At 30.6% G+C, this 24,551-nt stretch overlaps 1 protein-coding gene across 4 annotated transcripts; it reads right to left on the bottom strand.

Moving 5' to 3' along the window:
* Positions 1–819: 819 nt before the first annotated feature.
* On the bottom strand, positions 820–24,389 carry LOC148628683 (adhesion G protein-coupled receptor L3-like). 4 transcript variants are annotated; one of them, XM_088592783.1, is made up of 24 exons: positions 23,734–24,389; positions 21,553–21,583; positions 21,060–21,143; positions 19,306–19,407; positions 18,712–18,815; positions 18,193–18,261; positions 17,717–17,788; positions 17,199–17,310; positions 16,313–16,426; positions 15,276–15,339; positions 14,506–14,614; positions 13,405–13,442; positions 12,880–12,997; positions 12,300–12,403; positions 11,449–11,551; positions 9,906–10,059; positions 8,713–8,782; positions 8,349–8,415; positions 7,527–7,612; positions 5,197–5,323; positions 4,386–4,427; positions 2,770–2,874; positions 2,171–2,213; positions 820–1,488 (listed from the first exon to the last, which is right to left on the bottom strand). In XM_088592783.1, exons 1-24 carry the CDS (start codon positions 23,794–23,796, stop codon positions 1,415–1,417), a joined length of 2,055 nt encoding a protein of 684 aa, XP_088448909.1. In that variant the 5' UTR covers positions 23,797–24,389; the 3' UTR covers positions 820–1,414. The 4 variants fall into 4 exon arrangements, with proteins under 4 accessions (XP_088448909.1, XP_088448897.1, XP_088448919.1 ...); XM_088592771.1 differs by having other exon boundaries at positions 18,067–18,261; positions 23,734–23,888; XM_088592793.1 differs by lacking the exon at positions 18,712–18,815 and having other exon boundaries at positions 18,067–18,261; positions 23,734–23,861.
* Positions 24,390–24,551: the final 162 nt, after the last annotated feature.

The following is a 24,551-nucleotide window of genomic DNA, read 5'->3' as shown; positions in this document are numbered from 1 at the left end:
GGATAGTTTCCAAATATTTCTGCATTATATACTTTGTTCACATCCATGATACTTTGAATGATTTCGCCCTAGTGTGAAATGTTTTGACGGTACCCATTTGTGACTCGAGTTTCAATGTTATTGCTATACTATTACTGGATTTCAATCACTTGCAATCTGACGATTGTCACTAGCGGAGCAGGACAGGACATGCTTACCCTTCCGTAGCATCTGGTGACACTCTTGGTATTTTGTGGAGGTTTATTTCGCTTGTGCTTTTGTTTTTTATGTGAAGTCCTCTTTTCCTAATCTTCATTTTTTTGTGTAATCTATTTTATTCGGTTTCCTCCATTTTGTATGAAGGTCGTCTTTGGTTCCCGTGTTTGCGTTCAGACCATTGTTTTGGATTTTGACGTAGTTGAATTATCCCGCTACTGATTGTTTCATATTTTTGAAGTAGTAGATGATTAAACTGAAAATTTGATATTTTGTTTGTTAAATTCAGAGCATCATATTTTGCTAAAAAAATGAGGGCTTTCAGTGCTGATTTATCCAAAAATGACATCTGTTTCACCTCAGAATACAACAATTGAAGCCATTTTGTCACAGATTTAATGCAACATACATGTAAGTCCTTTTACCACAAACGCAGGAATTTCTCTTCTAAGAAGTTATTGACTTTTTCCATAACCCCTCGGATTCGGACTTGATTTTTGAATTCTTTGTATAAAATATACCTTTACCACAACAAAAGCGAAAGGGCTTTCAATGTCTGCATTGTTAATGTCAAGCAAGTAAAATAAACAGTTAAAAAATATATAACAAAATAGTACAGCCGAGTAGTTTTGTGTCTTTTTTTTATTGTTGCTCAATATAACATCACTTTTCAAGTGCTTTCTGCATATTCAAATTTTCATATAATTTTCATCTTATGAATAATCAGAATAACGAAATACAAAGATTAATGAAAATATCAACCATGATTCCTGCAATCGTAGTTTCGATAATTTGCTAAAACAAAGAAATACAGAAAACAAACTGAGTGTTAACCATTTAATTACACTTAAAGTGATCAAGTCAATGCTCCCAGACATTTTTTACTAATTGAAACTACAGAGCAATCTAAAAATTAGGTTTTTGTACTGGAAAATTTCAGAAAAAAAATGAATACTTTGAATTTGCGATAGTTGAGAACATTAATAAGTGCCACCTTGTAAAACTAGTCGAAAATTTTAAGAAACCAAACTGAGAGGTTTTTTTTTTTATTTTTTACAATTTCAAGTAAGTAGTAATATATAGCCAATAATACAAATATTGCAATATTTCTATAATATATGTTCAGAACAAGACAAAATCGAACGATAATTGATCATTGAGTGTTATTTAACTGTGAGGTTGTTCTTGTCATCATGTAGTTATGCTGATGCATTTACCATCATAGCACTGCTCTCTTCAGTGTTTGTGTTACCTCAATTGACTTGTTACAGGCGGGAGAAACTAATTCAATATCTGGAAAGTTTTAAAACATATTTATATATCCTTCTTCGTTTATGATATATCAGTAAGGTAAATCAATGCTACATTATCATTTCCTTTAAACCGTAAAAGTAGGTTTAATTACATCCTAAAACATGATAGATGGTAGATTTGGACTGGTTTCTGTCAGTTATTTAAATATATGTTTTCAGACTTATAAAGCATGCACAGCCAATGCAACGCATCATATGGGCATGTGTGATATACCATGAAAGTACTTAATTTCGTGGATACCAATTTTCGTGGAGCAAGGAAGAAACACAAGTTCATGGATTCTTGAATTTGTTGTTTTGATGTTTTCAGTATACACATCAATGGAAATCCACGAAAATTGGTACCCCAAAAACAATTGAATGATTGTTTTGGTTTAACCCCGAGCAGCAATATTTCAGCCCCACGAAAAATAGTACTATCACAGTATGTAACGTGCATTAGTATTTTTTATTCTTGCCGTGAATTGTAAAAGTAAAGAAGGCAACAAAATAACTTGAGTGAAAGTATTAAGTTATACTTAGATAAATAAAAATATTTCGCTCAAAATATCATAAGGGATTGCCAAATATAGTACAATTGCGATTGTGTTTCTTCCTTTATAAATCTATGAGTTTTGATCATCAATTTTATACTGATTTTTAATAGACTATTGCCTCCATACCATTTGTGGATGCACTTGTATCTTTAGAACCATTTTTCCTAAGCTAAAATTAGAAAATAAATTATTATCTAAAAATTGAAAGAAACAAAATCAAAACAAAAAAAAAGCCAAGGTAATAAACATGAAAGAGTAATCAAGGGAACCAAGGTTATAGCGGTAATCAAAAGAATGTAATCCAGGGACAAAGACCAGACATGGAAATCAGACATACACAACAAAGAACACAAAGTAACTAAGATCATACATACAAAGTAACAAAATCAAATGAGCAACTCGGACTCCACTTAAAACTGGGAGTATGGACCGAGTTAAAACACGATGGCTTTTACAAGCTAATACACAAAAGAAAATTTTCCTGTTTAATTTATATAAAAGCAATTTAGTCTAAAATCTCAAAGCATCTTAGTGATCAAAAGTTTTGTTGATGAAGCTACTAAATGTTCACTGAAATTATTTCCATGAAACGTGTGGTTAAAATTTCTTGAAATTTATATATTTTGCTTTTTATCAAAGTAAATTTAAGAAATTTAAACGAGCGAGATAAGTTTTAGTGAAGATATTAGGTACTGCCTTAAATATCCCTTGAATAGCTTTCACACCTTTTTAAATATGTTGAATGTTTGAAAACTTTCAGACGTTGTCGATGTCGCGAGATCCTTCTTGTTTCTGTATCTTCTGAACGATTTAATAAATTCTTTCTTCACCTAAAATAACATAAAGTAATTGTTCTACGAAGTTTGGTTAAAATTATAAAGGTCAATCCTGTAAGTATTAATAAAATTAACATACATAAACGATAATGATCACAGACAAAAATAGAGTGTTGCCTTTGTTCCTCGACCCAAAGTAGTAGAATGCTTGCAGTTCAGTTTTTTTAAGCAAGTTTATTTTTTTTATCTTCTTCAAGATAAAAGTCGCCATTTAGAAAGAAATGTAAACAATGAAGTTAGGACATTTTTTTTATCAATATTGCTGTTTCAACGGCTGTTTCTAAAAAGCAGAAGACGCTTACTCATTACATTGCACTGGTCAATGTTTCATGAATCTTGGTAAAGAACGAATATCTCGTATACATTTGTTAGACTCGGAAGTGCGATGGTCGCGCTGTTTTGCAATTGTCAACACAGTAGTACGTTGGGTGTGTAACGCTAATACGCGGAAGTGCGTTTGTATCCCATTCAACGTTGACACGAAACTGTACATGCATAAGCACTTGTAAATGAAAGATATTACTTGAATCGAGTTTCTTCCTGCATCACTTTATACTATCATTTTTAACAAAAGATATGTCAGAACGAAAAATCAAAATATGGGATCCTGGATCGATTATCGAGTTAAGTAGGTTGTAAGTAAATTTTGGCGGGACATTTAAAATCGTAGATTTTTCATTAACTGTTTTAGTATTCTTTAGCGATAGTATAATGAATAAAGAAAGTATACTTGGTATTAATTTTGCTTTTATAATTTCCTAAATAATTGGAAGTATGGCATCGAAAGGAATGAAAGTAAATTTCTTTCTAGTTGCATGTAGACTAGAATCCCAACTGTAGAATCATTTTGTTAATCAATTATGTTTCTTTTTCGCATATTTATGATATTAACGGAAAAACATGAGAGTCAAAACATTTCAGCGAAGTACAAAAAGAAATTCAAAATGCACCTCCATTCATGTAGTGGCTAAAGCATTTCCGCGTTGCTATAAACAGTCAACAATCATTTCTAACCATCGCAGTTCAGCGTGATCACAAACGCACTTTAGCGTATTAACATTGCACTTCCGCGCAATCATCGTACCTTCGCGTCCCATCGGGGTTCCGAGTCTTACATATTTAACTTTTCGCTTTATTTATAATTTTGTTCCTTGTTTCTATCCTTAAGTTATTAGATATTTGAAAACTTCTACTTCCAACTGAGCAGAAATTTTTTTTCTCTGAGCAGACATTCTTTTTACCCTTACAAATCCCTGCAAACATGCAAATCAAAAGACAATACGCAATACAAACGTCGTATGATAATCGATATTTTGAAAGTATTTACTATTTATGAACATAGTTCTTTCAACCGACACTCTTCAAAATGAGCTTTTAAAAGTTTGCGTTATCGTCTTTCATATTATAATGGTACAATATTTAGTTTTTTTTATAAAAGCTAAATTCTACATTAGCCAAATCTGAGCTAGTTTATGACCAGTTTGTTACCACTGAATAAAACTCACAGTTGGATTCATCAACGTATGCATCAGGAAGATAAGAGCGCCCTGAAAAAGTTGTTGCGTATAAATGTTACTACATATAAACAAACCCTGGAAACAAATCTATAGTAATATGAAAATGATTTAGGATTTATAATTATTTTGTTAAATACAACTCTTATTGATAAATATCTCGTTTTATTTTTTTCTTTACACCCAACAAGGTAGCATTCGTGATTTTCATGAAAACAGTACTAAAACAAGTTTGTTGTAATGTGAAAGCATTTTCCTACTTAATATGATAACGGTCAGTGCATTGTTTTTCTTTGGGTTTTCGCAAATTGCTTAACATCATTCTAAATATAGATTATGTTACGACATTCATTAAAAAAAACAAGAGCACCTGAAAATGTTAATGGTTTTGCTGTTAGTCATGTGTAAACAGATGAAAATATCGCTTCTCAAGAATATCAAGTTTTCATATCATGTATATCATGGCTATAGTGTCTACACAAATTGAAGTCTGAGGTCAATGGGGTACTTAGAGACAATTTATTGGCTAACAGCAAGTAGCCATCTGCAATAGAATAGTTCAATAATCGAGTAAAACGGTATCGTGTCCTTCTAGCTTTTGTTCTTCATATCAAAAGACATTCATGTAATAAAAAAGAATAAATTTTTGAATAATGACATTACATTCTTAATTTGAAAGCGGCCCATTTCACTGTATATGAACTGGTTGATATATCTTGAAAAATAAGTAATTAAATTTTCAGAAGTATATAAAGTTATATTCTTAAACAACTTGACTCATTTATTTAAGTTATTTTATTACCTGCAGAGAGTTGCAGACAACAAACAAATAAGCAAATACCACTGTATCTTCATGAAAAGACAAAAGTCCAAAAAGCCAGGTAAGACCAAACATAGGTGCCAATATCAGTAAACTACGGATCCCTGTTCTAAAAAACAGAAGACAAAGGTTTCTAATATATTACTTGTACCACTGTTATTCTAGATCACAACTTTCAACAATATGCAATCAACACCGAGAAACCTTAGAGGAAGACAAAGGTTTCTAATATATTAATTGTACCACTGTTATTCTAGATCACAACTTTCAACAATATGCAATCAACACCGAGAAACCTTAGAGGAAGAACGGTACTTTGTTTATTATATTAGGTTAACATTTGTGTACCCTACTTCAGGAAATACTTCCGGACACTGTTATAAAACAAATTGCGCTCACGTTCAAAATCTTTTATTAATTCGAGACTTTTTATTCTCTTCTCTTTTTTCAAAGTGTAATATGTCTTTGGAAACCATTTTATATTAGCTTTATGATTTTTTTTTAATTAATGTGCCTTTAGCGGGGAAAGGGGTAACTTAAACCCAAAACATCTATTACGATAGAAAAATATCAACGGTTTTGCTATGTCTTTGCTCTCATTTTTTAGTTAGGAAATTGAAGATATTACAGGACAACAGTTAGTGAAGGGCATTTTTTTTTCAATTTCACTATAGTAGCCTATGGGATAAATAGTACCTTTCTAGCTAAAGAAAATGGTGTACAAGCATGAGCACTGTACCAATATACTATACTACCAATCAAAAATACCATGATAATTTAAGTAACATTGAAGTCATCGAAGAAAAAACAAAGGAGACGGTAAATTCGCTTCACAATCTTGTTGCTTTATCAATATTTATTTCATTTCTTTCCAAAAATTACATCGGCCAGGTACTTTGTGTTATCTTTTTAGTTACTCAGTTATAATATTACAATCCTTCAAATACAAAATTTTGAATAAGAAAAATGCTATAAAGTTACGTATATTTCTGTCATAACCTGTTTTAAATTGTTTTCCCATTTTTGAACATAATTTATTGAAGGCTTTTGTTGACAATAGATCCAACAATTAAAAGCAAAAGCTATTTGAAATGTTTAAAGAATACTTGATAACTTGTATACTACGAAATAGGCTACTTAATTACAGTACGTACAATGCTTTGCGGGCAAAAAAGAAAGTAGTGAGGCAAATCTTTAAATTTTACGTTATTAGAATGATTTCATCAAGTATGAACGGATCCGACATTTAGTTAATATATTGAATTATGTTTAGATGTTTTTTTTTTTGTTTTTGTTTTTGTTTTTTTCTTTTAACAGGTCTTGTTTATCATTAGTGGTAACGAAATGTCTATTTGTTTTAGTACACTAACGGTTAATTCCACCCCACATTAATAATAGCATTTCAGTGATGTTGATGAAAATACGCAGAGTGTAATTTAAATTAAATTTTGAATTCGCAAAGTATTAATTTACCGTAAAATATATTACAAAAAGGTACTTATTCAAATACACGAGTCAGCACACAGATAATTAATCGCGTTTTTTTTTTTTTTTTTTTTTTTTCTTAATCTTTCTTTTTTTTGTAGAAAGGCTTTTATACAAAAAAAAAAGAAAATTAAGCAATTACTTTCTAACTCCATACGTCATTTCCAAAAGGACGACTTTAATTCATTCATTTTCAGAGCATTGATATATATATAACACGTCGCTGACCCTCTATCCTTATTACACATTTTTGTCTTTGCAGGACACAAATGTGCAGAAATTTAAGCCCATCTTTACCACCATATAATCTTATTCGAGATTAAAAAGTGTTTGAATTTAGCCGATTGCGTGCTGTTATTAAGTAGTCTGTTGCTTAGTATATGAAATATAGAGTATTCTATGAATCCTTTGCAATACGTTTTGTTGTTACTGATTGGAACTGTTTATAGTAACCCCTTACACATTTGTACAATTTTGTAATGTTAAAACGAAACAATTACTCATTTTCACTGAATTTCCACCATGCATAATTTTGAAACCTTTTGTTTTGAGTACTTCTTGTATACAACTAATAAGTGGATTATTATCTTACTGCATATTTCATCTTACTGCTGCTGATGAGATGTTACTCCTTGAAACAAGTGTATAACATATCGAAATTTACAATATAAAAAACTGGTATTTTTTGTATTTAAATACCTAAACATAAAAAAGTACTTCCACATCTGTTTAAGATTTTTTTTTAAGTAGTACGTCGCGTTTGATTGGTTGTAGCATATTGATAAAGTTTCAACTCAAGCAACGTAATTATATTTGATTTGTCATACTTTATTTTTTCTGTCTTGGTTTTGTTCATCGTCGCTCTAGTTGAAAACAACTTCTTTAACAATACAATGGTTATGACAGTATTAAGCTGAAAAATAAATGATAGTACATTTATTCATGTATGATTTAAGCCTTTTTCAACTCATCGTAAATATTTTTTAACATTTATAAAATTCTTTTTTTCATCTCAATTCGACAAACAGTGACAGTCAAAACAAGTCCTAGCACCGTTGAAAATATAAAATATCGTATTTTTTGGTACTTGGAGATTTTATTTTCTGCTACATTAATAGCAATAATGATATTTCATAAACAATTATTAAATTGTTAAAGGAGGGCATTAATTCTTCTAAAATGTCATCTTTTTTTTTTTTCAATGGTTCTTCAAATTTTATGCTGCTTAGCAACAAAAAGTACCGTTTATACCATATTTGTAGTAACTGATATCTTTTTGAGTACTTCTCGGTCTAAGAATCAACCAAATGTGTATAAGTTGTGCCACATGAAGGAAAAACATACAGAGACTTTATTACAATAATCAGGAGGTTATTCATACCTGATAACCTCTAGAAATGACGATAAAAATGTTTGTGAACTTTTCCTTTTTAAGATATTGGTAAGTCAAATTTAGTTGAAATGCACTATGGAAAAATAGCGGGACAATTTTCCGGACCTTTTTCTTTATTTAAGCAGTCAAAAATATCTATACAGATGCTTCAGAATAAATTTAAATAGCTTTTCAACTGTTTTCTTGGAAGCAATTCTTTCACGGAATGGTACTTAAAGGTATTTTGCCTTCTAAATTAAAATCACAAAATGCTTACAAAAACAACCGCAGCACATGGACCAAAGAATGAATAAATCAAACCTTTGTCTGTGGCCAACCAACAACTACAAAAAGCGAAAGAATGTTATAGAATGTTTAGATTTTCTACAAACGCCGAGAATATAAAGTAATTAAGTCATAACATTTTCATGAAAAATCAACCTTAATGTTACACTAAAGAGATAATTAATAACATTACAAACGACAACCTCATTCATATGAAATAGATCAGTTCAAATGTATTGGTGATTCCTGAACTTTGTCAATGAGTAAAAACAAATGTCATTACTTGGTGGACGTTATTGCCTTTAACTACGTTAGATTATAACTTTGTGGTTGAACCGTTTTACCAAAGTACTCACAATTTATCAGTTCCATATCCATTTAATCTCGTTATGCTTCCCGATATCACAACTATCAGTAAAGGTATACCTTGAAAAATTTTTAAAAAAAGGCTTAAAGAACAGAAAACAAAAACATCAGAATCATGTTATTTGGAGTAACTCCATAATAGTACATTTCAAATGAGAAATAGTATAAGAAGAGAATTGTTAAAAGTTCAGAAGAAGAAAAAAACATAAAAGCAGGAGTTGCTTATTTTAGTACTCTTTTTTCTCAAATTTTGGATCGAATGTCACACTTCTTGATCAGTGTGTGAAAAATAGTCCCCGTCTAAAAAAGTATCATTGGCCGAAAGCGACACTGTAGTGTTTTCTAATATTGTTCTCCCGTATGAACTGTTAATGTCATCAAAAGAAGAAAGATAGAATTCCCGTCATTACACAGATACCGAATGACGTCTAAGTTTTCGTTTTGAAAAAATTAAAAGAAATAAAGTGTAAAACGTTAGCTCGTCGATTATGACATTTCTCTCCTTGAGAGGAATTTCCATAATCAACTCGCTATAGCTGTAGATTCTACATTTATCAAATACTTTTTTTGCGGTAATGTGAACTATGATATTACAATGTATATTTATGACTTCATGAAACCACAAACATTGGTAAAATGAAAACAAACCGGTATTCTCTTCATTCATTGTAAGGCATGGATAAGTCGCTCAATCTTATTTGTTTCCCAAAAAGTTATCACACGAAACACCATTAACAAAATTTACATCAAACGATTCTTTACTATCAATAATTTGAGAAATTGCCTTGTCACAATTAGAAATACCATATTTGTTTTGCATTGAAATATAATTGCGCTATGAAACAATGCTACAGGGACCAATGCCGTTGCTTCCAACTTACCGGGTTTTTGGTATGATTTTGTCATCATTTCTTATATAGACTTTCCTTTTTTGATTATTTTTTTTTATCTTATTTCCAAAAAAGCTTGGACACTACAAACGTTTTTTTACCTCATTTTGAAGGGCATATAGAATTCAAAGTTTATACTTCTTTAGTACTTCAATAAGCAAGGGACAAAAAGGCCAAAAACGTGTAATTTCTCAATTCTAACTCGTAGGATCAATATATCAAGTCACAATGCATTTTGTACACCGATTACATTTATCATTTTAAACCATAATATATAATCTGCACAAAAGTACCAAATGATATTGGAATCAAGAATCTGTTCATCGATTGTTTCTGTTTGAAAACGGCTACAACTAAAACTACATGGATAATTCCTTCTGATGCCATAAGACATAAAACTACAAGGAATAGGTAGTGCAGTGATACAGCTACACCAGTACAGACATACTGAAAAATATTTAAAGAAGAGCAAATTACACTTAAGTGCTGGAATCTGTTAGAATTAGGCAAACATGAAAAATAATGAATTATGCTCAGAACCAATACACGAGATGGGCACAATGTTAATGGTCTATTTTACATTTACAGTTTGTTTAAGAAATGTTAGGTAAGAGGACGCAAAGGGAACCAAGATTCTAGCGGAAATCAAAAGAAAAATCCAGGGACAAAGACCAGACATGGAAAACGGACACACACAACAAAGAACATAAAGTAACTAAATACATACAAAGAAACAAAAGTAAATTAGCTACTCGGACTCCACTAAAAACTGGGAGCATAGACCAGGTGCACCGGTAGGATAAGCGTCCTCTGCTTGTCTAGAAAGACCCGCCGTGTTGCTCATAAAAAGTAAAATCCGGGGTAGACGAAAGAGGAAATGAAAACTATGACACGTTGAACAAATTAGTTTTCATGATGCAGATGGATATACCGTAACGATCCACGAGTTCACGATGACGACAATAAAACTTCTGTAGTGATGACTTCAAACTTTAAGCAACATAACCCAGTTCCAGAAGCTTAATTGTAAGAAGTCTAGCGCGATACAAAAAGTCTTTGCAGTAAGCTCTGGCATAATGAAAAATATAGGGGGAAAGTGAGTTATCTCTCTTTAATGCTGAAATTGCAAATGCATTATAAATAAAACTCTGAATTATTGACACTTTAAAAAGAAATGAATGCCGTTCATGGAAAAAAAACATCAGCATACACTACATATGAATCAGTGTCATTTTTTTTAAAGTAAGGTTGTGTAAAGATATCTTACAGTACCATTTTATTTTAGAAAACTTCCCATTCTATGGTATATGGGGTGGAGATGGGGAATGTGGTATAGGATGGGGATAAACGATGGGGTAATTATTGAATCGAAAAAAGCAATGAATCTTATTAGAAATAACAGTTTAAATCTTAAAGAATTTTAAAATATAAAATTTCATTTGATAATGTAAATATTTGGTACGAAATATGCAAAGAGGATTCTATGGGGGGTGGGGGATTATCAATGGGGAATTGTTGTATACGGTGTAAGTGGCAATTTATACTATTCAACAGCTTCACCAGAATCTTCCGATCGATGTTATATGTGTTGGGGGAGGACATGAGATTATTCTCAAGACAGACTGTTCATTAAACTGGATTTTATACGGTGAATGATTCGTAATCAGTAATTCAGATAAGATGATTTTTTGGTGGACATGGATGGTATTGCAGTGTTATATCAATAACAATTTATGCATTAATTTCAAAGAGCAATTGTTATCAGGTTTGTTATTCAGTACTACAATGAAACCTTGGATTTGGTATCGTGTCACAATTATTTAATTGATACTATACCGTGTTGGCTGTTCTTTCCACTCCAAATATATAAGTGAAGTATGCCACGATTAACGTTATACATAGAAGCAATAATATGACTGACTTGTCGGATTGTATGTGCCTACAAAATAATTTGGGTGATGCATTGTTCATTTTCGTCAATTTCCTTTCTAAGACTAATGGATAAAACAAATCAAATAAAAGAACAACGACACTAGTGAATTAGCAACCATTATGAAAATTTATTAAACTACCTTATTCTAGCTTAAAGCGAAGCTATTGATTCATTCGGTAAGTGTGTTTTAAACATGAAATCATCATTTCAATACCCAATTTAGTTATGCAAATGACTAACATAATCGGTACATTAAAACCGCAAAAAATGATATGATGGTTCAATTCTTCAATTAAAGAACACCTTTGTTTTCAGATAACTCTAAAACACCAGCCTCCCGTATTGGAGATATTGCAAATTATCTTAAGCTGTTGAATTCTTCATTTCTAAGGAAGTAGGGAAAATAACATTTTTGTTAAAACCACCATTTCAACGATAAGCACTGAATATCATATACTTTTAAAAAAAGACATACATCATAAGAATTTTCTATGATTTGGTCGTTTTATCGACTTCTTGGACAGCTAGATTTTTGAAATGTTACACCAAGACGACGTGATTCGAACAAGTGACAAGGCGATTGGTTGTTGTGTGCTTGTGTTGAATTTTCTATTCAACCTGATCAGTCGAAAGAGACGTTGTGACGTGATGTCATAGACTGATAATCGCTGGGCTAGTTTTTAATGTCGTTGCAATTTGAGTTGCTATTTAGCAATATTCAACTTTCAATCGTTATAAAACCTATAAACTTTACCTCCACTGGTAAATGTAGATAAAGATAGTCAACATCAGACACACGATAGATATTATAAAGCCGACTAAAGACATTGTTGACATTATCTCATTGTGTTCTTTGATCTAGAAAGAGAAATTCATTTGTGATTAACGTCTAAATTTTTTATGTCCTCCTCCGTTGCTTTTGCATTCTTTTGTAACATACTGTCCTGTTTGATGTACTACAACTTTTGAATACTGTTTTCTCAGGAAGACACCCGTAATTATATAACAGAGAAGTTGATGAGAAACTACAAACAGTTTTTTTTTTTTTCAATATGAAATTTATGAACGATTTACTAAGGAAGTCCGATAAGCCTTCGATGAAGAGTTCAAATTTAAAAATGAAATATAATTTGAAACAGAAACTTTCGTAAACAAATTAAGAGAAGAAAATCATAACTGATCAAGAAAGTACACTGGACAATTTTCTAATTCTATTGTACCTAAGCTATTGTTCCAGTATTGAAATTTGATGAAGTAAAAATATATATGAATCTGATGATCTACTTGGACCATGGACAAAAGTTATAACTTTCATGAAAAAAGTAGTAACTTACAATTTCTTTTACGCTCATTAAAACCGCAAAATTGGTGAGATGGTTACATTTGCATTCTGTGAAAGTTTCATTCACGAAACTAGCTCGACATCCATCCGCAGCCCATTCACCTTTATAACTGAAATGTATATAAGTATTTAATGATTGCTTGGTACTTTTATCGTTCAAATTTAAAGTTGAAATCGCTTAAAGGTTGAAGCAATCGGATTCTTAAAATCATTGTAATGTTTTGAACATACATTTTATCAAATTATTCCAAACTTCTTCAACATTCATATTTCTAGCCTTAGTCAATATAAGATCACAAAATGTCGTTACAAACTTAATCCACGAACTATTTTTAAAGCATACAATTGACTGCTGTTATGTATTTAGAGAAAAATCAGGTCAAACTGAACCACGAGTATTACTCATTAATTGGGTAGTTGTCGAGGAGAAGACAAAAAAGCGAACAATGTAAACACATGTGAAATATAAAAAAAAAATCAAAATTTGTCAATTTACGGATAATTTTAACAAACTCACGGATTCCAGTATGAACATAGACGCCCTGTGAAATTTGTCTGTCGAAATAGAAAAAAAATAAAATAACATTATTATTAACTGGTTCATGTTGTCCTTAATCTTTTCAATTTTTATACATGCAGTCCGTTACAAAAGGATGAGAATTTGAAGATACCGGACATCATGAGTAAGTGCCATAGATATGCAATGATTTACAAACAAGTCCGCGGCATAAGTTACATAGTATGGGTTCACAGCACGAGTATGTTTTAGATATTATATCTCTAAAACTATAACCATTTTATTTCATAATTAAGAACATTGTTAAATTCAACTATTCTTCTTTTCTCAACAAAAATACTTAATGCGTTATTATTGGTTGGAGACTTAGAACGTGAGTTAAGTATCAAAGGTCATTGATTATTAGTCTTGATAAAAATCAGAAATACGGTGATCCATGCATGTCAAAAACCCATCAAATTCAATGTGAATTCTTGTTCAGAAACAATTATAGATCGCATAACTGTCTAAGTTTGTCATTTTGGTGTTGCGCTTTTGAAATAAAATTTTAGGTAGAATGTACATGAAATCAGCATTTTCCCGGAGTTATCGGTCCTGATTTGGTTTGAATTAGTTGATTTTAGTGAGAGGTTAAAGTGTAGATATCTTGAAAGAACAGATTTTAATACAGAATAGACTACTTCTGCATTGAAATAAAGCTTATGTAGACCAAAAAAGCATCGTTTGTTCCATGGGTTTTCATGAATAACCTTATCATAGGCAGTGTCTGAATTTTATATGGACAGGTACTTAAGAAGTTATTTGTTTACGATTCATACATAAAAAAACTATATGAGTATTTTTTTTAAAATATCTCTTGCTCTTGGGCAGCATAGGGCAATTTATTTATGACATAAACAATATTTTTTTATTACAATATAAAGCATTTAAAACTTTTTTTTCTCAAAGAGTTTTAAGCAAAGTATAAAAGTTATGGATGGCAATGAACGAGCGATATAACATTAAGTTTTAAATCAGACAAAACTGTTTTCTTGTAAACTTGATTTTTTAAATGAAATGGTCGATGAAACAAAGTAACAAAGTAAATTAAATAAATATTACTTCTTTGGTTTCGAAAGACAACTGTACAGGTGGGTCGAGCTTCTTTAATATGTCACCATCTGGTATCGAGAATGATAAAATTGGAGATCCTATCTCTTCCGTTATTTGTCTAATCGAATAAAAAATATGTCAATACTTAATGATGCATTAAATATTGAAATGACAATCTAATCACCAAAACAATTGAAAAAAAACTGGTAAGAATTATTTAATAAATTACCTTTTATATTTAAAGTTTTCTCCAAAGTAGTCTTGAAAACTATGTAGAAAAAACATAATTCAGGCATGAATAGTAACGTCGACATTGACGGCCGATTACTCCGTTTGATGTCGGTGATAATTTTTGTACCTTTTTGCATCTGTTTGTTTAAAAGAGGTAAAGGGTAGCAACGGTAAAGTTTTGAAGAAAGATTGAAATCATACTTCACGTTTCATATCCCACCAGAGATGCAATGCAAAAAGGATCTCGTTCCAGCAATACCTGATTGTTTTTATAGTTACATATCGTATTTTCTCTGTTTCTCTGTGATTATTTTCAAACATAGTCATATACACTAACAAAAATACAGTTTTTAAAGAGAGGTTAAAACCCTAAGCGTTTTGACAGTAGAATTTTAAAGTGCCATAATGCGCTATTCAGGAAAATGAGTTGTATAAAATTGTAGCCTTTAAAAATATGAAAAAAGCAATACTTAGTTGCGATATTCGCAAATGTTTCCATGCAACCATACATTATTCTCACTTTTAACTATTTTATTGATTAACCCTACCTTTTAGGTAAGAGATTTCCTATGGTCTTATAATACACAGCAGAATATCTCACCTTATCAGTCACTGAAAATGAAGATTCAATTGAAACTTATTTCATCAAGCAAAAAGATAAAAAGGTATGTTGTAAACTATTTTTTTTCTGTTACTATGGTAATCAGTTTTGTTTTGATTTTGTTCTTTTCAATCTGGTTCAAAAATTGGTTCATAGTTGCCTCTCTAAAATAAACTGAACCTTTGTTTAAAAGTTGAATATTTGGAAAAGTAAGTCTTTCCCTTATACCATGTGTATTTTGTTTATTTTTACATACTACAAATATGTATATATTTACTTACTTTATTCATTGTCTGCTTAAATTGCAACATGTATATGCTTCAATATTTTTCTTTTACTTTTTTTTTTGTTTAATGAATACACAAATTGAATTGACAACGTGTGTTTTAATCCAACTAGTATTTCCAAATAAATGCCACGAGATGAGCTTCATGTTATACTTAGAAACTGAAGAAATAGTTCTTCTATAATTGGGCTGATTACTCATTGTCAATAATTTTCTATTTATTCAAAGTTCCTGTACATTTCCCCAAACGTTATGTGCTTGCTGAAGTAACATTTACTTCTTACTCTATGCTAAGTGTTTTAACTATATTTTTCAAACAAAATTATCACTAGAAATATTCTTCGGCATCCTTGTTCGAGTTATACGCCGCATATTTATGCAAATTAGTACAGTACGTCAAACTCTCGGTGAGTATTAATCAGATATTTTACTTTTTTAAGCAACCGGGGTGATGTAAAGTAAATGAGAAAACGAATTATTGGTCTGTGGTTGAGTTAAGGGTCTGAATGTTGTATGGTCCCTCTGTCTGATTCATTTGCTCCGTTGATGTCACATTATTGATTGGTGTTTAAATGTATTTTATCTGTTGTGTACCCTTAATACCGACCATAAAGTGTCCTGAAATGATGTTTTGCTTTTTAGTTTTTCCTTCTGACAAAAACTAAAAAATGTGGTAAAACCCCAAATGATGAACTTACCGTTTAAGCTATTTCTTATTGTTTCTATTGAAAAAAAGACAGCACTTTTAACTCCTGTTAATTTGTTCTTTGGGAATAAAATGGATCCGATGTTCATGTTTTCAATCTGCACAACTGTGAATAATGAAAATTAATAATAAAAAAATAAAACAAATTTAAAAATCCACAGAGTATATATGTTTTAACCGATAAGAGTATTTCCCAATTATTGAAAATTGTATTGAAAGTTTATTATATTCTCAGCACGATAGATTGATGATTTGAATATTCCCCGAATCCTCAATACAATTGTTTATAATTAATCAGTGATATTGTTGACGTTTTATAAATCTATCCCATCCCTTTTTATTGGAAAAATGTGTCATTAAATTCAGAGTTGGAAAGTCGGAAGGGCGTTACAAAACATTGAATTAATAGTTAAAATGGTTACCTTTACAGAGAATGTCAAGAAAAAGATAGGATATAAACAAACAATGGTTGCAATTTTGAACAAAACTACCAATTGAGAAATGATTCATCTTATTTGGGATTATTTTTTAGCCATTTTTCTGACAAATTAGGGAACTTTCATCAGGAGAACAGCCTTATTTTTTAGGTAATTAAAGGTTAACAAAATCACTGATCACATTAAATGAAGTAAAAGCAAAAACAAAAAAATAGCAAAAAGAACTGGTTACCTTTTATCCAGTAACAAAAACTAGACCTTTACTACAGACAAAATACAATAAAAACTTTTAGGATACACACAGAAAAAATTAAAATAAATTAACAACCTGGACTCTATTAAAAACTTTAAGTATGAATGAGGTGCAACGGTTGGATAAGTGCCTTCTAGTTATATATTCAAATTTACTATTTTATTTTCATTTACATACATCCAACTTACCAATATTTTCACCGACAACAGAAATAGATTGATCCACTGGAAGGGTCTTTGATACTGTTACAGAAACGTAATCTACAATGTTCATCACCGTTGCAGCACCATTTTCCCCTGTCTTAAATAATTGTATGTATACAAGTCAGTACATTCAAATATGTTTTACATACAGATCATACAATATCTTGTAAGCCAAACATCTAAGTATTATTTTTCACAACATAAATAAATATTTTCTTTTAACATTTAGAACCCGTATCACCTTTTGCGCGTGGAAAAAATATATTATATTCAACAAAACATAACGCTAACAGAAAATAACAAGATACACAACGTTTAGTATTCTTGATTTGAAAATAGAATTACAAAATGCAAGTATTAATCATTATTATAATTAATATAGTAATTATTTGTAGAAGTAGTAGTAGTTGTTGTTGTTGTTGTACAATTATTAATATTTTTTTTTACTGTTATTATTATCATTATTATAATTGTAGGTTAAACGCGTTTAACCGTCAAATTACTTTGTCAAAAAGGTCCTGCCAAGAATCTTTGTTGGTACCAGATAATATTATATCAACTGCTTCAAAGAACTCCTGAAATGAGGTTTATAAATTTTCTTGAATATATGATACAGATAAGCGCAGGTTAATTTTGTTTTCCCATTAAAGAATTTACAATAATAAACAGTGTACAAATTTAAAATATAAAATATGTACCTTTCTCTTTTCACAATTGGTATAAAATGTTAATCGGATAAAACTCTGGTACGGTTATGTCTAATGTCTGAAACTTTCAATTTTTCTATACTAAATATCTACAAACTTGTAAAAATACCGAGACAAAAAAGTTAAATTTAGTCAGCTATCATTACCACTGCTTCCTCTTCTGTAATCTGGTCCTTCTGGTTCGTTAAAATATCTGACAACTTATCTATAACAAGGAGACATGAACGTACATCACTGGCTGAAAATTCGGTTTGTGTAATCCCTCTACTTACATTCTTAAATTGTCGAATGACATTTACTAGTTTTTTCACTTCAACACCATCTATGATTCTATCCTCCAGCTAAAATTAAAAAAAAAACGTGGAAACCATTAGAAGTAATAGCAGTTTGTATATCTTTGTTTTAACAAAGAAGGAAAATTATCTAGCAGGCGATGATACTTTTATTGGTTGTTTTAACATGTACAATATTTCAAAAATATGTTTTTTCTAAATATTTTTTTACCGCTATTGAGTTTTTATAAACGAAAACAAGACAAACTAATGACTAAATGCCGATAAGAATCCCAAATGATTTAAAAAGTATTTTTCGCAAATTTCACATCATTACATAACAATCGGACTATAGTGTGACTGTCTTGAAATAAAAAAAAAAGTCAATGAAAATATTACAAATTTTAAAATATACAAGACCTTAAGTTTTTACTTTCAAACGTAAATATGTGAAGTTCGAAATTAAATGTATTACTTTTTATAGTATTTGTTTTTAAGAGGTCTGAAAAAATTTTGAACCTTATTCTGTACTTCAGCTATATTTTCTCTGACACAGTTAATGTAACTTGGTTCCATCCATGTTCCATTATAACCATACATTCTACATTCTCTTGATGCCAAACCTTTATTTAGAGTACTTAAATTATGACGTGTTCGTGAATTATGGAATTAACAAACAAAAGATCGTAATAAAAAGATGTTAGTTTGTGATATACTATATGTTGTGAAAATGGATAAATATTTCTTGTAAAGGTTAGATTTAGAAGTGGACTTTCTTTCCACACCTACAGAGCGCAAGTTTCGAACAAGTTAATATTTTGCCCACAGTTGTCACGATACAAAAATTTTTTGCCGTAAATATATTAATGAGTTTGGCGTTCGTCCTCTATTTTTCCATTTAAAATGTCTCATGATATAGACTGTTTTTTCGACAATGATCGCCTAAATTAAAGCACAATATCATGGTTAATTGGACAGTAAGCCAAAAAAGGAAAAAAAATCGATCAAATCTTCCTTCTAAAAAACAAATCTTAGCTTTTCATGTATTTTAAAATGGTTTCGGTTTAAAAACGTCACAGACAACGTTGAACGCAATATCAATAAAACACCTACCAACATATCCAAATTTGCAGTTCCTCCTGACAGTTAATCCCGGAAAGGTTTGTGGCCATTTTGTATTTCTATCATCTGTCTGAGATGGGCAGGGACTATACTCTGAATTTATGGATGACATTATGACACTTTTATTTGCTAAATATACTGAAGCAGTTAATCAGTCTCGTTTTTAAGAAGTCTTTTTAATTTTTGAATCGTAAAATTAAGAAGAATTTATTATGTAATTTTGTTTTGCTTCCTACATGTTTTGTTTTGTTGCATATATTTATGAAACTAGTACTTTTTGAAATATTTTTTATCATATAAAGTTTGCTTCTGTTTACAATTAGACCAAATGGTAATAGTCAAATTAAATATGAAAACAAATGTAAAGTAACCATGTTTAACCAGTAACGAACTTCTAATTACATTCGTAGATTCTATGCTCTAAAAACGTAGTTCTGAATATGTTTTGTTAATTTTAAGAAAAAATCTCATTTCCATTTTTTGCGTTTATTTCATGTATTATAATTCAACTATCTAAGACCCTAAATCTGCTTTCAAAAACAAATTGAAAAATACCTCTTCATCGATATATGTCCCAAAAATAATTGAAAGTAGGATAAAAAAAAAAACAACAAAGAAAGAAGTAAAAAGTAAAAACTTTCAGTTTCAAAAAGAATTCACTTGACACTTATAATAAATCTTACAATAAAAAAAACTAACAAAAGTATGCTCAGCTTGTATGACAAAAAAACTGTAAAAACAACTCTGTAATGCATGTGCATGTATCTTGCGTAGGTGCAATAAACTCTTTGTGAATTATTAAGTGGAGAAAAAATGTAATAGTTCAATTTCTATATTAAGAAGTAATATCATGTCTTCTTTTTACAAATACAAAATGGAAATACCAAAGTAAAATGTGTTATGATTTTTTAAATTTTAAGACTTTGAGCTAACTTCTAGGTAAAGGCCATTTTCTTAGATAAAAGGTTAGGAGACTGTAAGTTTTTAAATATTTGTAATGTATGTGTATCTTACCGACCCCTTTGTTACTAGATATTTCTTCAGGAGACACTTCCCAATAAATAAATCCAAAATATATATTAAAGGGGATTGAATATATAAGGTGATATGAAAAAAAAATAAAATTTCTAGAAGCAAAGACAAATAAAAAAATGAGACAGACATAACTAAAAACCGAAAACTGTAAATTCAAAAAATGTTCTTCACAGTTTGAGATGAAATCACAATTATCAAACCACGCATTTTGTATATTTAACATTTCTTTTAAGATGTCGCAAATGTAAAAACCACGTTTTTATCTGCAATGATAAAATATCTAGTAGGACACAACGAGAGACAAGTACACTGTGCTGTATGGAATACGTTTGTCTCAATATCTTCAATTTCAACAATGATTCCAGCGTAGACGATATCAAACTGATAATTTGATGCAATGGTTAACCATTTGATTTTTATAAAGATGTAGTTTTACAATGTATGTATATTTTCATAATGGTTTGAAATTTGTTCTTAAATACTGACCCCATGAAGTAGCCAGACATTGGGAGTAATACACATAGATCTGTGTAGAATTTACATTCAGATATAAACCACCAAGCAGATTGTATGGTATAAATATTTGGCCCATCAATCATATAAAAGATAATTTATGTATGAGATATTCAAATTGTGTTTAAATGGGTAATAATTTCAATAAAATGCGACATAAATAAACAAGAAACATGAAATGTAGATGATGCACGCACCATGTATATCTTCTCTCGTTCCTGATCCCGAGCTCTCTTCTATCAATTCATGTAAGTCATCTCGTTCGTCATCGATAAAGGTCACTAAAATTTGAAAAAGACAAAGCGGTTGTTCATTTATGTATTTTAATTTGATACTCAATAGGAGATTATATTCAATCATCCTTGAGTACTCTTACATGTCTCTAATCTTTTAGGCATGCGATGTAATACGGTAAAATAGAGTTGTCGTAGCTACTTAAATAAGTAGAAAGTAGAAAGAAGTGCTAATATAGCAAGTAATAAAATTTCACGGAACATAGCAGACCCAAGCAAATAAACACAGTAAGAGTTTGTTTTTATGACGAAACACATGTATTTAAACAGTTTCCTTGATTAAATTAAGACATGGTCGGATCCCGTTGTCTGGTTTTTGAAAAGACTCATACTTAAAATGTTAATACTATCAGCTCATGGAAATTAAGGCTGGTTGTAAAGTCTTGTAAAAAAATACCTGGGTTCCATTCTTTTCTTAAATCTTCATTCTGAAAACAAGTTTGAATTAACGAAGTTATAAAATATATATAGCAAAAGAAGTAGAAATGTATATTTTAGTGTAACTGTTGAAAACAAACTAACCATACTGAAATAAATATATACTTTGTGCTTTTATATTTCAATCATTTACTTCTGTTTTAATTTTAATCTATATTGTTTTGTAATGAAATGTTAGGGCTATAGTGTAGGACGAGTTTTTTTACTACTTCTGTTTACTTGGATATCACTACATACATATATATGTATATAGAAATATAACAAAATGAAATGTTAATGTTTTCCTTAGCAGAATACTATTTTAATCTCCTTTACATACCTAAATACCACCCTGTATACTCACATACGAAGATGCCCGTAAATCCAATTATCTTCGTAATGAGTGGTAATATATGCTCAGTAAAAATGGCAGTTGCAAAGGTTCAAACAAATATCTGAATTTTAACTTTAATATACACGTTAATAATATTTGAACTATAGATACAAAATGCTAATGCAGAATGGACATTTTTCAACATTCCTTGTCATGATGTGTTAAACTATTTACTGTATAATATTTCGCGTAATTATTTGAACCATTAGGTAAAAAACCAATGCTGAAGAAAAAAACTATGGGTAATCTGTGGACACAATATTTCCAGGAACACAAACAAAAGGAAATCTATGGACAAAATAATGACAGGAGCACAAACGAAGGGAAGTCTTGTGAGGAAATATTGCAAGGAGTACAAATAATGGGAAAGTTTGTGACGAAATATTCTCGGGAACACCAATGATGGAAACATTTGGAAATCTTTGGACGAAATATTGCAAGGCACGCAAGCGAAGGTAAATTGTGGGACAAAATATTGCAAAGATGACAAAAATGGGAAATTTTGTGACACAATATCGCAAAAAATATAAACAATTGGTAGTCTTGGGACAAATATTGCCAGGAACACAAGCGCGGGGACAATGTGAGAGGAAATATCGCGGGAAACACAAATTATGAGAAATCTTTGGACGAAAATATTGCAAGGAACAAAAACGATCCGTAATCTTGAGACGACATATTGTCGGGAAAAAAAATTACGGAAAATTTTTGGGATGAAATATTGCAAGGAATAAAAATGATGGGAAATCTTGGGACGAAATATTGCCGGTAACACAAATGGTGGGAAATATTGCAAGGATCACAAACAATGGGTAATCCATGGACTAAACATTGCCGCATAAATAACTGATGCTATTTTTTATGACAAAAAGAAGCAAAATGTATGGGAAATCTTTTGACAAAATATTGACAAAAAAATGTATGATTTAGAAATTTTGTGACGAAATATTGCAAGTAACACAAACGATAGGAAATATTGGGACGAAATGTTGCCGGGAAAACAAATGATGGTTCTCTGTATATGCCGAAAATGATCAATTTAAGCAAAGAAATGGAACCATTTCATTTACATTTACACTACAAAGGTTCAAAAAGATAGTCTGAGACAGATTATATAAAGTATGTACTTTGGAAAGCATATGCTGCTGAAAAGTTCAATCGGGGAAAATAAGATATAGAGTGGTGGAATTCTCCTGACCGCATAACGATCGCATGGCTTTTGACAAGACTTTGACTATGCTTAAGAAATATCAGTTATGCTGTTTCACATATTTTATTGTTTTGTCCTTGCACATTTTCTGTTAGTTGAGGGGCCATGTAGATTTTGTCCTTTTTGTCAGTCCGTCCGTCACAGTTTATCAGCGAAAATGCGCTGTAATTATCCATTTGCACTTGATATGTACATAACATTGAAATTTTCATACTAAATATTTTTTAGTATGAACAAGTATGAGATGTTGTATAATTGCAAATGTGACAGGCATCCATCAAATGTGACAGGCATCCATCAAATGCCAAGCAATGACCAATTAAATTTCTACAGGTCTGTCCATTTCCAGATTTGAATACAAGGAAACGTATCCCTTTTGCTGTCACAAAACACTTTTTTTGACCGTTTAAACTAAATGAGCAGCCGTACTTGGTTTTGTTCTGAAGCGTAACAAATAAAGCTCGTTAACGCCGAAATAACAAGATAATGCATTTAAAGAAATTAATTACAACAATAACAAAAATAAAATAAATTAAAAGAAAACAAGGTTTACTCACCTGTTTCGAAAAACAACATATATTGAGAAATATCACACAGAAAAATAGTTTCGTATCATCCATCCTCAAAACTGCATACCAGAATGATAATATATACGTTTGAAATGTAATTCAACATTTCCGATTGTAAAGTACTCTTATCAAGAAAAGTTTAACACTTAGAAGTAGACCTTCCTTCTTCTCTATTTATTCCTTTTTAATATATAAAGACCATACAAGTTAAATGTATTCTGATGTATGAAATACACATATGAACAAGTTGGTTTTTTTTTAATTTTGTTTTATAACTCACACGGATCAAAGGCTCACTTGATGTGAGCGTATGTATTTACTTTGCGTTCGTCATCTTTATTGATGTCGTCCGTCGTCTTCACAAACATCTATTTACAAAACTTCCGCTTTAAAAGAACTCGGCAGTTAATAATCAAGTTTTATCATCAGTTTTTTTTAGAATCATTTTCCAAAATAATGTTGTTGATTATTAGGATCGAACAACAAACATACAATGCAACCACATAACAAGAATATGTATGATGTATATGTCAAAGACAAAACAACACCACCGGGATGAAAATGTCAGCCCAAGGCCACCCATTGGTCTTTAATGAACGACGAGAAAATCGTTATGCCACAAGGCCCATACACATCATTATACACAGGTACAGCAAAAGAGTTACTCCTATATACTCAAGTCAAATATAAAAAAAAATTAAAGGTGAAAACAAAAAAATCACTTGTAAGACTTACGTTCACGTAAATCCTTAACCAACCAATCAACGCATTGTATCACAATAATTTATAGAACGTTTACACTATTT

The sequence above is a fragment of the Perna viridis genome, chromosome 1 (assembly GCF_037379345.1).
Source record: "Perna viridis isolate PV_CMFRI_1.1 ecotype Kerala chromosome 1, ASM3737934v1, whole genome shotgun sequence".
NCBI lineage: Eukaryota > Metazoa > Mollusca > Bivalvia > Mytilida > Mytilidae > Perna > Perna viridis.
This window is presented reverse-complemented; position numbering and strand designations above follow the sequence as displayed.